General features: G+C 40.9%; 1 protein-coding gene across 3 annotated transcripts in view; it reads left to right on the top strand.

Moving 5' to 3' along the window:
- The window catches only part of LOC121275378 (WD repeat containing planar cell polarity effector), a 163,046-nt gene that overhangs the window by 96,591 nt on the left and 49,330 nt on the right, over positions 1-17,125 (top strand). For all 3 annotated transcript variants that reach the window (XR_005942401.1, XM_041182911.1, XM_041182912.1), the window contains exons 13-14: positions 1,613-1,676; positions 7,865-7,967. Coding sequence is in view for 2 of the 3 variants with exons in the window: in XM_041182911.1 (XP_041038845.1) it covers positions 1,613-1,676; positions 7,865-7,967 (167 nt within the window). In the remaining variant the exon portion in view is untranslated. The remainder of the gene's footprint in view (positions 1-1,612; positions 1,677-7,864; positions 7,968-17,125) is intronic.

Consider the following 17,125-nt stretch of genomic DNA (forward strand, 5'->3'; position numbering starts at 1 on the left):
GATCTGTTGAAGACTTTTGTGGCATCTCAAAAACAGCTGAAAACCAGTGCAGCTCATGGTCACTGATGCCGTCTTTGCCAAATAGCACATTCATTTAATGACAGACATGGGCTCACAGGCATTGCATTTCACCTTCATTGCTTGATTCCCCTGGGTCCAGGGCATCATTGATTGGGCCCATGTGGCCATCAAGGCACCCAGCAACTGGCCAGTGAGATCCCTCAAGAGGAAGGGTTTCCACTCCCTCAATATCCAACTGGTCTGCAACAACAACAAGAGCTTCCTCCACGTGTGCACTGCTACTCCTTCAAGCTCTGCAGTCCAGGCTGCCTCAGATTTTCACTCCAACCCCCAAAGTGCATGGATGGATCCTAAGGAACAAGGGAAATCCCTTGGAAGTAGCTACTGACACCTCTACGGAAACCCAAGACAGAGACATAGAGGCAATACAACCAATGCCATTGAGGACAACCATTGAGTAGGACATCAGGTTTCTGAAGATATGATACTGGTGCCTGGATCATTCAAATGATGCCCTCCAATATCTCCTTAAAGGATCTCAGTCATTGTAGTGATCTGCTGTACCCTCCAGAAAGGTGTAAAATGTTAGGATTCTGAGGCTCAGGTTCATTGAGGGTAGAGCAGGAGGTAAAAGAGGAAGAGGAATTGGAGGTAGAAAGAGATGATGCTGAACAGAGAAGTGCCCCTGCTGCATGATGAGTTGGTGTCCCCCTGCCACACTTTGGGAAGAGGACCTCCCTCTTCTCTCTGATGGATTCCAGCATTAGGTCCATGTTGGCACTGATGAAACTAGGGTCTGCCCTACCCTGGATGCCAGTCTTCCATTTCCCCACAACATCTTGCTTCCCTCTGGTGGAGTGGAAGGCTTTGGCACAGAACTGCAGATCTCTTAATCCGGACAACCAGTATCTTCAATGATAACTGCCGTGGGTGTCTAAATGGGTTCCACACTTCATCTGACCCACCTCCATTCCTGTCCCCACAACTCTAAGTGGACAGGAAACCTGCCTCCATACCAAGTAAGAGCTCACTGCTGTGAAAATCTGAACTTTAGTCAATTTCCCACCAGAAGTGGGGTTCTGACCCAAAAACAGACCCAGCTCCTGTTTCCCACCTTGTGGCAGAAATTCATCCCCTATAACAGCACTTCCATTGCATGTTCATACCTCAGTAGGGTACACTTTCAAGATGCAACATTCAGTAAAATCTTGCCATATTCCCATCTGCTAAGACCATAATATCGCAAGCCATTGTAAAATAACATAGCTGCATGATTGTCTAGTGGTAACTGTGTGATACAATCACTTGCAGGCACCCAGGTTGGCATACAAGTTGTGTATCTTTATCACTATGCATCTATTCCTTCAACTTCCAGCACCTCCAGGATATTTTCCTGCTTCCATATCAAAAGGGCATCTTGAGAGAACCATTGTGTGCAGTGTGATAGTATATAAACTATATTTATTTTAAATGTTATATTATTCTATAGTTCATTGTGTTATGAAACTTTAACTTGTGATACATCACTCTCTTGAATGTTGCTGAAATTCTGCACAGTTAGCATTTCTTATAATTTTCTCTATTTTGACAGGTTCCAGAGGTTTGAAAAGGCTTTCCTGCTGGCGGTAGATATAGGTTCACGAGACCTCTTCATGGTGAGTCACTTCTTGTAAATTTCTGTGTCATCCGCTAGTTCCAGTTCTGGTGCTATTGTCAACATTTGTGCTTTTTAAAGCAGATCAGTGTCAGCCAAGTGACACTTACATATACCCAGCCATTATGGTCAATAGTTTGACTGCATCCTTTTGACTTGCTGACAATTTCTTACCATGGCCTTGGGCCTGCTTTGTATTTTGCAGATAGCAATTCAGACATTCTGGACTTTTATCTTTTTTTGGGGTAATGCATGTAGATGACACCTTTCAGTCCAACAGACTTAACATTTCTAATCCACTCCCTAAAGAGATACAGCTGCAGTAACCAAAATACAGGGGCGGAGCATGTTTAGGAAACTGAAAGCTTATGTCACTCTTCACAAATTATAAAATCTTCTACAGGTATTTTTCAAACAAGAAAGCTAAAGTACAAACTCAAAGGCTTTGACACTTAACCCTTTTTTTTTGGTCTTCCCATTTAATTAGCTACAGAAGTAAAATTAAACTGCCTAGAAAGCCTTGTGTGAAACCCAGCATGTGCTCCTTGTTTTCAGAGATCTTGCACCACAATGCCACAGTGAGGTTGGATGGACAAAGCTGATAGCACTTTCCTAAGTCTCACAGCATGTATCTTCTGTGCAGAAGCTTTGATTGTATATAAAAGCATGAAAAGAAAAAGGCCATGTTTGGCAGGGGGGAGGGGAATCTGTGTAAGTGTCTGCTGTTACATAACAAAGACATTCTATAAGCTTTTCTGCAATTCTAGAAAAATGTTACTGTTAATTCTACAATGTTATAAAGTTCTCTTGGGTACCTTGAGGAAATAACTGGTTCAAAAGAGAAAATGGAGCAATTTTTGTCAATTGATCTGTGGCTGTTTTTAAAACTGTCATTCAACAAAGTATAAAGTACTTTTGTCATTGTAACTACCTGCTCTCAAAGCTGACCTGATGGCTTCCCACTTGGAAAGCCAGCTTGCTGTTGGTATTGCAATGCTAACAACACATCACAATTTGAAAGGGTTATTTGCACCTTAATTGCTATTTGTTTTTGCTGATTGATTTATTTTATTGCCACTTTTCTCTCTAGGACTTCTTTTGTATCACCTGCCTTTAAACTAAAAGGACAGGCTGGAGGTATGCTGCTCAGCATCTGCCATGTCACTCTAAACCAAGCCACTAGTAGGCATGAAAGATCCAGTCTGTGTGCTTTGTGTTTTAATTTGACTTCCTTGGCTGTGACAAGGTTGTAAATTTTATTCTAATTGACATGGTAGAAATTAGGAACCTGCTGTGTAGATAAAACTAGTTCTGAAGCTGCAGTATAATATATTGCTGTCCTCCCACCCCGTACAGGGAGCATTATGTCATTACAAAAATGTATTTTATTTCAGTACCTTCCTACATGACAAAATCAAGACACAAAGATCAGGTTAGGTAAGCAGTAGAAGGAAAGAGGGATAGACAGCACTGGGGACCGGGCAGGTACATGGAATTAGGACAAGTGTGAAAAATAAACACTAATGTAGACATGTTTGCATATAACCTGTCTCTGTGTTGCGAGTTCTATGTAAGTTCTGTGGTGTGGATGAAAGAATTGACAGTCAGGGCAGAGACCTGACTTGCTGAGTCTCATCCATAACACAAGGCCTGGTTGCTTTCAATTAGGACACTTTACCAAAAAACAGAAGCTTCACTACTTCTTACTTCAAATGAAGGCATATTTAATTTTCCATGTTTGCCAGGATTACTCTGTGCCACAAAATTGTCTAAAGAACTGTACTTTACAAGAGGGGCTATTACCAGGTTGTAGCACATGGTGCAAGCTGACCTCGATCCATTCCACCACAGGCGTGGCACAGCCAGTGGTTGTCTAGGTCACTATATTCTTCAATGTTTATGCCTCAGAAACGCCCCAAGGTGCCACAAGACCATCAGTCACTTGCATTGGTCAGCAGAGCACAGATGTAAAGCAGGCATGTGGTGCATTGTTCAGGAGACCGACCCAGCTCATTCCCCAGTTCATGGACTACCAGCAGCATGGGAAAGTTCTTGATTTTTGCCAGGTGACAAGAGGCTAGGGGGAATTGTTGGCAGCTTTGTATGAAAACCCACAATCTACTTGAACCACAAAGGTGGCCATTTCTTGCAATTGCAGTTCATTTGTGACGGAGAACAATGCAGTTTAAGATTGTGATTCCCAGGAATAGTTGGGGTACTTTTGAGGCAACCATCGAGGCCTGTTATTTAAGTCTGCCAGAGGAATACTATGTAACCAAGGCTACCTTTTGCAGCCATGGTTCATGAATCTCACACAGCTGTAGATACCAGTGAAGCACAGGTACAATGAGATGAATATAGCCAGAGGGATTATAATAGAACAACAAACATCTTTAACCATAGTGCTTCTCAGAGGCATTATCAGACTAAAATAGACACCAATCCAAAAAAGGAGATATTAAGAGGGTGACCACAGTTTGGTCAGAGATGCGTTTTACATAGGGTGTTCAAACAGGAGAGGGAGGAGAGAAGACAGAAAGGTTTCGGGAGGGGAAGGAAAGGGCCTAGATGGGAAGAAGAGAAAAAAACGGAAATTGAAATAATGAGCTCAGATCCAGTGTGACATCCAAAACGTACTTGCAAATGAGCACAGATGAAATTTAGCTCACCACGACCTTCTCAAGGGTATTTAGGGATGGGAATAAGTGCTGGCCTAGCCGGCGGTGCCCACACCCCATGAAAGAATATATTTTTAAAAATAAGCTTGGCAGAGATTAGGAGAGGCTTGTGCTGGATTTATACAGAGGATATGATATAAGAGAGTGAAAAGTTAAAAGTCTGAGGTCCAGATATAGACTTGTAGACAGGATGAAACCAATGACCAGGTTCAGAGGCTGTTGTGGGGAAGGGTGAACCCAGGAGCTATATGACAGGCAGAATATCAGCAGGCGCATTGCTGGAGGTTGTCTAGTGGAAACAAAGGGTTGAGAAGGGGTGGGGGTTTGACCATGAGCCGGATGAGGTTAATTCAGTGGAAGCGTGGTGTGGAAGCGATGTACACCAGCACAAAAGTATATCAGCAGGGCAGGTTGAAAGGTAAGATGAGTGCTGAAGATGGAGCTATTCTGAGAACAGCTGTAGGTAGATGAGGAGCACACAAAATCAGGAACAATATTAGGAGTTTGAATCAGTCAAGGCTAGTCCAGTGAAGAGTGATGGATGATTTCTGAATGATGTGGAGTCAATGGCCACAGGATGCAAGTAGAAAGCAGTAAAGCAGAGATCTTTCACCAGTAAGGGAGCAGAATCCAGAGCAGCTGGATGTATGTACCTGCATCATGCAACTTTCAAATGGAAGGATTTCCCTTTATGGATGTAATAGAAAAAAGGGTTGCAGGTCTAACCTGCTAATGCAGAACTTCCATGGGTAATAAGGTAGCTCAAAGGGAAGTAAACATAGAAGCTGAAGGATTTCAGCAAGGGCTGAATCATTTGCAACAATCTTCAGCCAGAAGTGCCGAGTAAATGATCCATCTCAGCCTCGTCCTGAGGTCCCCAGCATCACGGATGCCAGTCTTCAGCTAATTCAATGCAATCCACATGATATCAAGAAACGTCTGAAGGCACTGGATACTGCAAAGGCAATGGAACCCTGAAAACATCCAGCAACAGTACTGAAGACTTGTGCTCCAGAACTAGCTGTGCCCTTACCCAAGCTGTACAGCTACAACACTGTCACCTGCCCAGTAATGTAAAAAATTGCCCAGGTATGTCCTGTCCACAAAAAGCAGGACAAATCCGCCCCACCATTCCACTCTCGATCATCAGCAAAGCAATGGAAGGGGTCATCGACAGTGCTATCACACGGCACTTACTCAGCAATAACCTGCTCACTGATGCTCATTTTGGGTTCCCGCAGGGCCATTCAGCTCTTGAACTCATTACAGTCCTAGTTCAAAAGAGTACTTGTTTGACCGGCGCAGACTCAATGGACCAAAGGGCCTTTTTCTGTGCTGTAGACCTCTATGAATCTAAAAGAGCTGAATTCAATAGCTGAGGTGAGAGGTACTGCCCTTGACATTAAGGCCGCATTTGACTGAGTTTGGCATCAAGGAGCCCTAGCAAAACTGGGGTCAATGGGAATCGGGGAAAACTCTCCACTGGTTGGATTCATACCTAGCACAAAAGAAGCTGGTTGTAGTTGTTGAAGGTCAATCATCTCAGTCCCAGGACATTACTGCAGGAGTTCCTCAGGGTAGTGTCCTAGGCCCAACCATCTTCAGCTGCTTCATCGATGACCTTCCTTCCATCATAAGGTCAGAAGTGGGCATGTTCATTGATGATTGCATAATGTTCAGCACCATTCGCGACTCTTGGATACAGAAGCAGTCTGTGCCCATATACAGCAAGACATTGGACAACATTCATGCCACACAAGTTTCAGGCAATGACCATCTCTAACAAGAGACAACCCAACCATCTCACCTTGACATTAAATGGCATTACCATCTCTGAATCTCCTGCTATCAACATCCTGGAAGGGTTACCATTGGCCAGAAACTGAACTGTACCAGCCATATAAATACAGTGGTAACAAGAGCAGGTCAGATGTTGGGAATTATGCATTGGGTAACTCACCCTCCCGACTCCCCAAAGCCTGTCCACCATCTGCAAGGCACAAGTCAGGAGTGCAAAGGAATACTCTCCACTTGCCTGGATGAGTGCAGCTCACACAACGCTCAAGAAACTCGACACCATCCAGGACAAAGCAACCTGCTTGACTGGCACCAATCCACCACTTCCAACATCCACTCCTTCCACCACTGATGCACAGTGGCCCTAGTGTGTATCACCTACAGGATGCACTGCAGCAACTCACCAAGTTTCCTTCAACGGCACCTTCCAAACTATTTGACGTCTACCATTTGAAGGACAAGGGCAGCAGATGCATGGGAACATCAGCACCTGCAAGTTCCCTTCCAAGCCACTCACCATTGTGACTTGGAACTATATCGACATTCCTTCACTGTCGCTGGGTCAAAATCCCAGAACTCCTTTCCTAACCTACACCACATGGACTGCAGCGGTTCAAGAAGCGGCTCACCACAACTTTCTCAAGGGCAATTAGGGATGGGCAATAAAAATGCTGGCCTAGTCAACAAACCAACGTCCCATGAAAGAATAAAAATAACACTTACCAATCCCCACACACTCAGCAAGGTGAATCCTGCTGTCTACTTTCTGAATTTGTACCATATAATTTTTTTGTTCCATAAAAATAAAATAACAAGTGAAGGATAATAGCGATGTCACATAGGACTTTGCTGAACCTTCTTTTCTAAATTTGCACTATTTTAGAAAACCGTAGTTTTAAAATTTGTCTTGCCTGTGTGAATTAAAGCCAACTATAATAAATAGTCAGATAAAAGCAAAATACTGCGGATGCTGGAAATCTGAAACAAAAACAAGAATAGCTGGAAAAACTCAGCAAGTCTGACAGCATCTGCGGAGAGGAACACAGTTAACGTTTCAAGTCCGTATGACTCTTCATCAGAACTGAGGAAATATAGAAATGAGGTGAAATATAAGCTGGCTGAGGGGGGTTGGATCGAGAAGAGAGTGCTGATTGGTTGGCAAGTGGATTCTTATTGGTAGAGGCATTGTCATGGAGAACATACCAGTTAATGGTGACTGACAGTTAACTACCAAGCATTGTTTGAGATTTAAACCAGCAAATGGCTAGCACTTATTTTGTTTAGCTGAAACAGGCACAATATGTGTACATGTTCTTTCTGTCTGCAAAGAACAGGGCCCTGTGTATTAATATGTGTAGCTTCCAGTACATACTCAAAACACAGTATCCAACATTAGATGTGATTCTGCTATTGGACAATGTTTGCTAAATAATCCTCAGTATGCTAAAAATTACATTGACAACCAATTTAAGATTGTTAGTCGGGCTCACAATGTGGCACATTTGCACTTGCCAACCAATCAGCACTCTCTTTTCATACAGCACAAAGTTGTTGCTTCCCCTGACATTGGTATTCTTGCAATTGTCTGATGAGTGCAAGACAAAAAGCTTTGACAAAATGTCCTTTTTTTCATCAATATTCAAGTTGTAATTAATAGCCTAATACGTTTTGAGATTTACTGATTTGTTCACTGGTTTTCTTTTGAATTCTAAAGGACATCTATTATGTGGCCTTGGATAAGGGTGAGTTGGCACTGGCTGAAGTGGCTAAGAAGAAAGCTAATGAGATTGATGCGGAATCAATAACAGCTGAAGTTGGTAAGAGTTAATTGTTAATTCTTCCTAAACGATAAGGCATTTTTATTTTGATCAATCGTGTTTAAAATGCCTCCAATGTAGCTCTGGTAGCCCTGATTAGAATTGGCAGCTAACTGACTTGAAGATTCTTGAAAAAGATCTATCTGAATTGAAGTTGTGTTTTATATAGCACAAATATGCATTGTGAAAGCCTATAAATGTTTTTGTAGCACTTCATTTTAAGTGTGTAAATTGTGTTCTACTCACTGCTATACCATCCTACTCAAAGTATTCAATATTATTATTCCCATAGACAAGAAAATCGGCAAGGTGTATAATGGGCCGTCAATCGCATAGCCATCAGATTTAGACTGCTGCCTAAATTAGTGGGAGAAATTATTCTGAACTAGAAAGGCAAGCCTATATTTCCAGTTTAGAGGCAGGCTACCACAAAAAGAGGAGATACATTTTCTCCTACAATGCTCTGAAATAGCACAAAAAAGATATGTGCAATGCAAAGGAAAAATGGGCGTGAACCTTTTTATTTTAATTTGATAGCACCTTGATAGCATTACACAAGAATTTCTTCAATAGAATTTCTGGCATCTACATCAGATTGTGCCTGAAAAGCACACTATGACAAATAGTACTTGTAAATGTTTTTTTGAGGACTCTGCTGACACATTTCCTTTTATTAGTACAAGCTGGCAGTTTGTGAACTAGAAATTGGTTCATTAAATAATACTGGAATAAAAAGCCAATATCGGGAATGATGACCATGAAGCTATCAGATTGTCATAAATTCCCAACTGGTTCATAAACATCCTTTAGGGAAGGAAACTTTTACTAGTCTGGCCTATATGTGACTCCAGATCCACACCAATGTGGTTGACTCTTAATTGACCTCTGAAATGACCTAGCAATCCACTCAGTTGTCAGCTCACCAGCACCTTCCCTGGGGTAATTAGAGATGGGCTATAAATGCCCACATCCCATGAGGGGAAAAAAAAATTAGGGACAGATCACCCCATAAAAATACTGCCTGTCTTCTTGAATAAAAAGAGCAGTCTCACTGTCAAATTAACACTCTCTGCTTTTTACTGCACCATTGTCCTTCATTCCCACATTTTATCATCCTCCAACTTGTCCTAATGGTGATGCTCATTTACCAAGGCAGACAGCAGTGTCTATGCAAGAGACCATTCAGTGTACCTGTAGAAATCCTAGTTTCTTCTGTCCACTTACAAGAGCCAAAGCACAGAATTATCCCGTATCTATATGAGAATTCCTTGCATGGATTTTCAAAAACATCATGTTTGATTATTATCAAATTCTAAAGGCCATATCCTCTGTGCAACTCCAGACCCTTTTCATATAACCATCACAGAGATTATTATTGAATATTGGCAGCATCTGTCGTTAACAATCACCATCTTGTTTAATGATCACAACTGGTCAAATTCCCCACTGGCTTGGACATTTACTTAGTGTCACAGCCTTACAAACTGGTGCAATGGCAGTTCAAAGGATGGATGATCATGCCTTGTTCATGGCTGTGAGAAGTCAGCTTCTTAGATGGCCTCAGCTGAAAAAGACAGTAATCCAACTTAAAAATAATGGCAGGAACATTTTCGTAAATAAAAAATCATATTAGCTGGTGAAGCTTGTCAGTTTATGACAAGCAAGAACCTCCAAACACCAACAGTCAATCTGTTTTTGGTGATATTGGTTGAGAGAAAATTGTTGGCCAGGATACTGGACAAACTCCCCTGTTCTTGAGAGGCCTCATATTATTGTCAATGTGACAAACAGATTTTCATTTAACATCTCAGTTAGTAGATGGTATCATCAACAATGCAACGTCCCACTAAAGTGTCAGCCAGTAAGTGAGGTCTGATCTCACAACCTTCTGACAGATGGAAGGGCTACCAGTGAAATTAGGCTGATGTTTATCTAAGAGTAGACACTACAAAAGATGAACACAGAGGGCAGAAATTGGTGCCTGATACACCTATTTTTGGATGAGTTTTTGGACCATTTTCCTGTTGCAATCTTTTTGTACTCGATCACCCCAATATGGCAACTAGCAATCTCTGTGCCTGGAGCAGCTGGCTAAAATGAGCATTAGGCTCCATGAGCATGTTAAACAGGAGCTAAAGGCCTGTTAACAGAATTGAATGGTAAATTTGGCAAAACTGGGTCTACAGCAACCTAATCAGCTGTTCTTAACAGGACTGCTGGAGGCCACTGGCAAACATGCAAGTTGTTCTCCCAAAGGCTCCATTGCAATGCTATGGAATGCCGCCAGTAAATGGTGGAGCAAATGGGGGGAGAAGCACAAGATGCCAAATTCAAAGGAACAAAGCTTCACATTGGGGATAATATAGACTCATAGGGTATTGTAGCAATAAAGTAGGTCGAGGGCATGAAGGGACTTCAAGACAAGGGCAAGAATTTTAAACTTAGAGCATTGGGGAAAGGAACCAATGCTGGTTGGCAAGGACAGATATGGGTAAGTTGGTCTCCTGCATGCTGATGTGTTTCTCAATTGTGATAGTGTGGATCATGTAGTATATCATCACTTCTTTAGGATTCCCCAGTGATCCAGGCAGCATAATTGCTGCTTCAATACTGGAAATCACTGCTCAGTGAGCACCTTGGTTTTTGGCATTGACTTCAATAAAGCACTACTTACTCCTACTGGTTGTCATGGTAATTGATGGCACCAGCCCAGGCCGAAGTGAATAGTCGGAAATGGGCCTTAACAAGCTTAAAACAAAAATAAGAAATATATTCCACTGAAGGTTTTCGCTTCACTTTAGAGGCAAAGGACAAATTATCATTATTGTTCCTGTTGCTGCCCTTAATGTCCAGTTGTTCTCCATCAGGTTTAACACCTATGGGCATGGGCAATAAGCCAAAAATTCAGCAGAGCAAAGAGCACCAAATGGTGCAAAAGTTAGATAAAATCCAGCAATTCTCAATTCAAATGAACAGCATGCACTGAAATTAAATTATTTCTATGGCCAATCTACTACCACAAAACTGAATTTGAAATATATTTTTCTTGAAGAAGGAGATTGAATAAGTTCTACTGAAGAAACTAATGACATTTTTATTTATGTACTACTTTGGTAAATAAATAAAATTTAACGAAACAGATAAGGGTAGAAATTGGACTTCATTTATGGAGGTAAAGCTACAACAAGGTCCAATTTTTGGACTAACATCCTGTGTCGCAGGACTCGTGTCAAATGCCTGATCTGAAATTGAATTGGGTCACATTCACCATGGGTGAAGTGGTTATTTGAATAGAAACAACGTGCAGGGGTACGGAGAAAAGGCAGGGCAATGGCACTAATGCTCATTTGGAAAGCCGGTACAGACATGATGGGCCAAATGACCACCTTCTGTGCCGTTAAAATTCTGTGATTCTTGACATGCTCATTAAATGTGTGTCTGATTACAACCTCCTGTGACTAAGAAGAGAGTGCTGAAATGGTGTGAGAATTTGAATCGGTCTTAAGTGGCCATTTCCCACACTAATTATACAATTTATATTCAGTGTTTGTTCACTATAAATTATCTTGAACTATATAATCTTGAAAATTGGATGGATAAGGATAATGTGTTTTGGCAGGCCTAAAATTTTCTACTGTTCCATAATATATTGAAATCATAACAGTACTTAAGGGAACATTACAGTATAGGAGAGTGCATTCAATTTAGCTGGAAAAAGCATTTAATCTTTCTTCAACTTAGTTTTATTCAATTCCCTTCTGCCTCTTGATGCCTGCCCTTTCATCCCTGGAAGACAGAGAAGCACAGCAATTAATCATCAACAGATCCATAAGGTTGTTATTCCATTGCTCGTGATATGCAGGCTCTTGTGATTCTCAGAAATGCACGTCTTGTGTAATGTTTAAAAAAAACAGGTTTGGTGAACAGCTACAATCAAGTCTTCTTGGCAGCCTGAACTTTGTCCCAGCAGCTATTACATTTGATTTACCATGAGTTACACAAGACCCACAGTTCAGGACCCAACACCAGGATTGTGGCGCTTGTACAGTATAAAAATACCAGTAAAATTAGCACAGTTCAGATCACCTTGGATGGCAATACAAAATCACTAGCAATATTTTTTTAAAAATCAACACTGGCTGAGAACACAACAGTTTATTTATATTGATAAGTTTTCCCTGATGTCTTTGACACTGTGGAGTCCATAATGTGATCTCAGCACATCACTGCTGAGATCCCTTTTGTTTGAACACCACCTATGTTCCAATGAGCTGATCTTGCATCATAATTGTTGAGGAGCAGCCCTGGGGATGCCACCCTGGGGATGAAATGACCAGAGAAAGCTATATTTTCTTCAACTGCAGAGTATGGCAAATTGCCCCATTAAAAACCTGGTTCTAGCACTCCCTGAGCTGGTGGTTAGGCACCATCTGTCTTAAGAAACAGAAAAGGAGGGTTCTTATTTCTGTCCAATGAGGAGAGATTGGGTAGTTTAGGCCTACATTCATGGAGCTTAGAAGAATGAGAGGTCTCATTGAAATATAAAATTTTGACATGACTTGACAAGGTAGATGCTGAGAAGATGTTTCCCCTTGGCTGGAGCACCCAGAACTGGGACTTATAGTCTCAGGATAAGGAATCTGCCATTTACGACTGAGTTGAGAAATTTCTTCACTCGGAGGTCTGTGAACCTATGGAATTCTCTACCCCAGAGGGTTGTGGATGCTCAGTCTTTGAGTATATTCTAAATAGAGATTGATAGAATTTTGAATATGAAGAGAATTGTGGGATGTGGGGATAGTGAGGGAGGGTGAAGTTGAGGGAGAAGATCAGTTATGATTTTTTTGCATAACAAAGCAGATTGAAGGGCCGAGTGGCTTACCTGCTCCTTTTTCTTCTTTCCTTATGACTTTTTAAATAATAGAATTTATTTTTAACTTCAGTAGACCTTACTGAGTCCTTTACACTTGGGCCTTGAATTTTGCTCCTGGTCAGGACATTTTCCAGTTCCACAATGCTGACCCAGGAGAAAGTGGCCCAGAAGATGTCCTAGGACATATCGAAAGGGATTACCTCACCTCTCCAAAAGGGTATCTTAGCTGTCCAAACAAATCCACAAAGTTCAGACCTGCTCCTCCCAGGTCTAATCTGTGCACGTCATGTTTTAGACACCTCTCACACCAAAATCACATATGAGTGGAGGCAGCTGCTGTTTCCTATGGGCAGCTGCCTTCGCAAAATATGCAAGCGATAATCCCAACCTATCCCTGCCCCCACAAAAATGATAGGTGCCATGTTTGGAGGCAGGACTTCCAGATTTGGGTCTGTTCTGCCATTTTCGCAATGATGGAAAATTCACAGATAAAGGCTGTGTTCAGTACTATTCCACATTGCCACCTCCTCCATCCCCAACTGCAACTTTTCCCAATATGAGTACTTAGACTCAGATAAAAGGAGTCACAGCCCTGCCCTGGCTGTTGAAATTGTTTGCCTGGGCCTTTCCTGTGTCACTAAAAAGTGTTTCTGTACAAGAAATCAAAATCTACCTAGCAGTACAAACAGGCATCACCCTCCTAATTCTGCACTATTATTCTACATACTCACTCATGTTTTCTCTGAACCTTCCAGTTAATCCATCTTTTTAACATCACTGCCATCTTTACCCATCACCCTTGTGTTCACTGACCAGCGTTGGCTCCTGGTTAACCAATGGCTCAATTTTAAAATGCTCATTTTTTTTTCAAATTCCTCCTTGCTTTGCCCCGCCTTATCCTGTAATCTCCTCCAATACTACGACCCTCTGAGATCTCTGCACTCCTCCAATTCTGGCTTCTTGAGAATTCCTGATTTTTATCACTCCACCATTGTTGATCGTGTCTTCAACTGTGTTGGCCCTAAGCTCCATAAAACCTTCCCTACGCCTCTTTGCCTCTCTGTTCTCCTTTAAGATGCTTCTTAAAACCAATCTCTCGGACTGGGAGTTTGCAGTGCACTCGCATTGCTGCAAAATGGCAGTGGGAGATCAGCTCCTAAATGTGAAATTGAAATGAAATGTATGATATAAAAATACATTTTTAAAAGATACAAGGAAAAACAAAACCTGGAAAGACTTTTATGCAGCTGCTATATTTTGAGAATGGGAAATAATCCCTTTTTAAATTCTAGCGATTTTTCAGCATGAACAATAGCCCATTTTTAAAAAAACGTTAGTGTTCGCAACTGTGTTGTCTAAATTTTCTGATCCTGTTTAAGCATGGCCAGAAGTGGTGCCATACGAGAGTGCCTCTGTATATCACTCTATATATATCCAGTATCCGTGTGTTAACATGTTCTCTGGTATGGCAAATATCAAGGTTTGGGAGGCCAATCATTGTTAGGCAAGAAATTATTGTGTTGTTGCAGGACTTCAAAGGTCATATGCATGTTAGAAAACATGCAGGGTCAGCGGATCTTTGCATTTGAGGAGGCCGATCTTTGCAGTCAGGGGAGACCAGGGCTACCTCAATCCTGAGAGATTCTCATGTACATATCTTCCCACTCAAGTAGCACCGAGACAAAGCACAAGACTAGGTGTAAGAGCACATATATAACACCCTGTTATCAAGGGGAAGCAGTAAAGCAAATACTAAGCAGTTGCACGTGACATGGTTTGTGATTAAAGATATGCTGTACTGTTGTGTTTGCAGAAAGTGCTCCTGCACAGGTTTGTCTGCATGTTTAATCAAGTAGTAATGTGATATTTGTGCTTTGCCTGGAGGATTTAAGGCACTGTAAATGAAGGCACATTTGTAGATGCCATGGGAAGATACAGAAAGAACTTCTAATATAATGGCTATATTTTCAAGTTAAGTAGTTTCCTATATAACCACTTGACAATTGGCTTTGCAGCCAGCTTGGATTCTGTTCCATGCCCTCATTAAGTTTCTCCTGCTCCTTTTGATCTGCCAAAGCCTCAATGCTAATGCTACTTTGTTGGACAAAGTTGTACAGCATTCAGAGCACTACCATGATCCTTGAAACCTCAGGTATGCTCAATGATTAATCGGGTGAATTCTTGCACCGCCTAGCTTATCCCATTTACCCTTATGAGCAATCTTGCTGCTTTTTCCTAACATGTACAGTTTTTCTTGTGATGTGGAGTAGCAGCCAAATTGTGTGTTGTGACCAGTGCATTGTAAAGCTTTCTGTAAACTTGTATTCTTTCTTCTTCTTATCTTCCAGCAGTTTTTTTTAATTGTCTCACTATATTGTCAGGACATGGAGATGCATGCACCTGCTATGACTTACCGCTCCTTTTCTAAGTCTTCCATGGCTCTCAAATCAGTAACTATGCTCAAATTAATGTTAGATTATGAGCATGTGTAACAAACAATCAGGCTTTGTCTAAGGATTTTGTCAAAAAGTAATGTGTGCAGGAATGTAACCTGACAAACAGTACAAGCTATTCTATTTGGTAGGATGTCCTCCTAGTTATGACATGGGAGCTTCATTCTGAATTGTAAACAATGCATCAGGAAAGCCAAATATTCACACGTTTAGAAGGTGAGTGCAGTGAATTGCAAAGTTTTGTGGAAATTATTTATTTTTAGCTTTGCTATAACCATTCAGAGCTGAGATATTCTGAAAAGATAAAATCCTTTCAGTATTCCATTCCAGCTCTCCCAGCATTATGGCAGTGGGTAGCTAATCCCAGGAGATTGGGTGTTACAGTGGAATTGGGTCAACACTGGAACTTTGCTTTGATTTCAGCCCAGGTATATAAAAGATTTGTGTTTTTTTTAAACAGAAAAGTGCATTATACATAGTATTTTTTTATTACCTCTACCTTGTCTGAATTCCAAAAACATTGAACAAGATGAGAAACCTGAACTTTAAGAAAATAATTAATTTAATATAGCTGGGCATGCCTTATTGTAATTTATTTTCAGAATCTGTATTGGAACAATCCAAAGACTACTTTCACGATATTGCACAGCAATTCCTCCCTCAACATACATTCCTTATTTCTGTTCTCTTCTATTTAAATTGCTTTCTGAAATTGCATTGTTACAATAAGACCTTTTATTGTTTTAGTCAAAAAGTACTCATACTTTTGTTGCTAAACTCACCTATTGCTACAGTTTGAAATATTCTCTTGTTCATCCATCTATACTTGTTTCTGCAGGTTGCGTGTTTGAATTTTTTAGTGTTACACCTAAGATTTATGAGACTCTCGATGTGTAAAGTTTGATGGTGTAATCAATTGCAGAACTGATTGTTTCTCGGAAAAAGTTAGCTTCAGTTTGTCCAGTTAAATTGTAGAAAATCCACTTTAGAATACTTGTAGCTTTGGCACAGATTTCATATCAGTTGGACTGATGTACATGGAAATTGGGTGCTAAAAGCCTGTGAAAATGTTGAATCTATAGAGCATTTAAAATACATGGAAATTGTTCCTTTTTAGAACTGAAAAGGCCCATTAAATTGTCACCTATTTATTCATATAGGCTGACCAGAGCAGGTGCCCATATACAATTACAGATTGTATACACAAGAATGGAAAAACAATGCAACATTTAAACATGTAAAATGTACTACTGCACTTAATGACTTGCTAAGACTCACAAAGAGATGTTAAGAAAGGGTGCCCTAATATAAACTTTAGGATATAGTCAACAGAATAGATTTGCCACACAGCCATGAGCTAAATTCCTGCTAGATGTGACAGTTGACAAAATCCCAAAACATGGGGCTAGATTTTGTGGTCAGCAGCAAAGCAATGATTTCAAAGCAGTTGACAATAAAGATCTAGCAACCTTGGTGACTTGATAATAAAAACAGAAAATGCTGGAAAAACTCAGCAGGTCTGGCAGCATCTGTGGTGAGAGAAACAGAGTTAAAGTTTTGAGTCTGTATGACTCTTCTTCAGAATGTGACATGCTGTTCCCCTTTCCCAATATCAATTTTTTAGCTGGTGCCAACAACAACATTTATATTTATTTAGTGCGTTTAATGTAATGAAACTTCCCAAGGTGCATTTCAAAACAAAGTATGAAACTGAGCCACATAGAGAGATATTACATCATATGACCAAAAGCTTAGTCAAAGAGGAGGGTTTTAAGAAGTGTCTTAAAGGAGGAAAGTGAGGTTGAAAGGTGTGGATTGGAATTCCAGAGCTT

This window comes from Carcharodon carcharias, chromosome 2, assembly GCF_017639515.1.
Source record: "Carcharodon carcharias isolate sCarCar2 chromosome 2, sCarCar2.pri, whole genome shotgun sequence".
NCBI lineage: Eukaryota > Metazoa > Chordata > Chondrichthyes > Lamniformes > Lamnidae > Carcharodon > Carcharodon carcharias.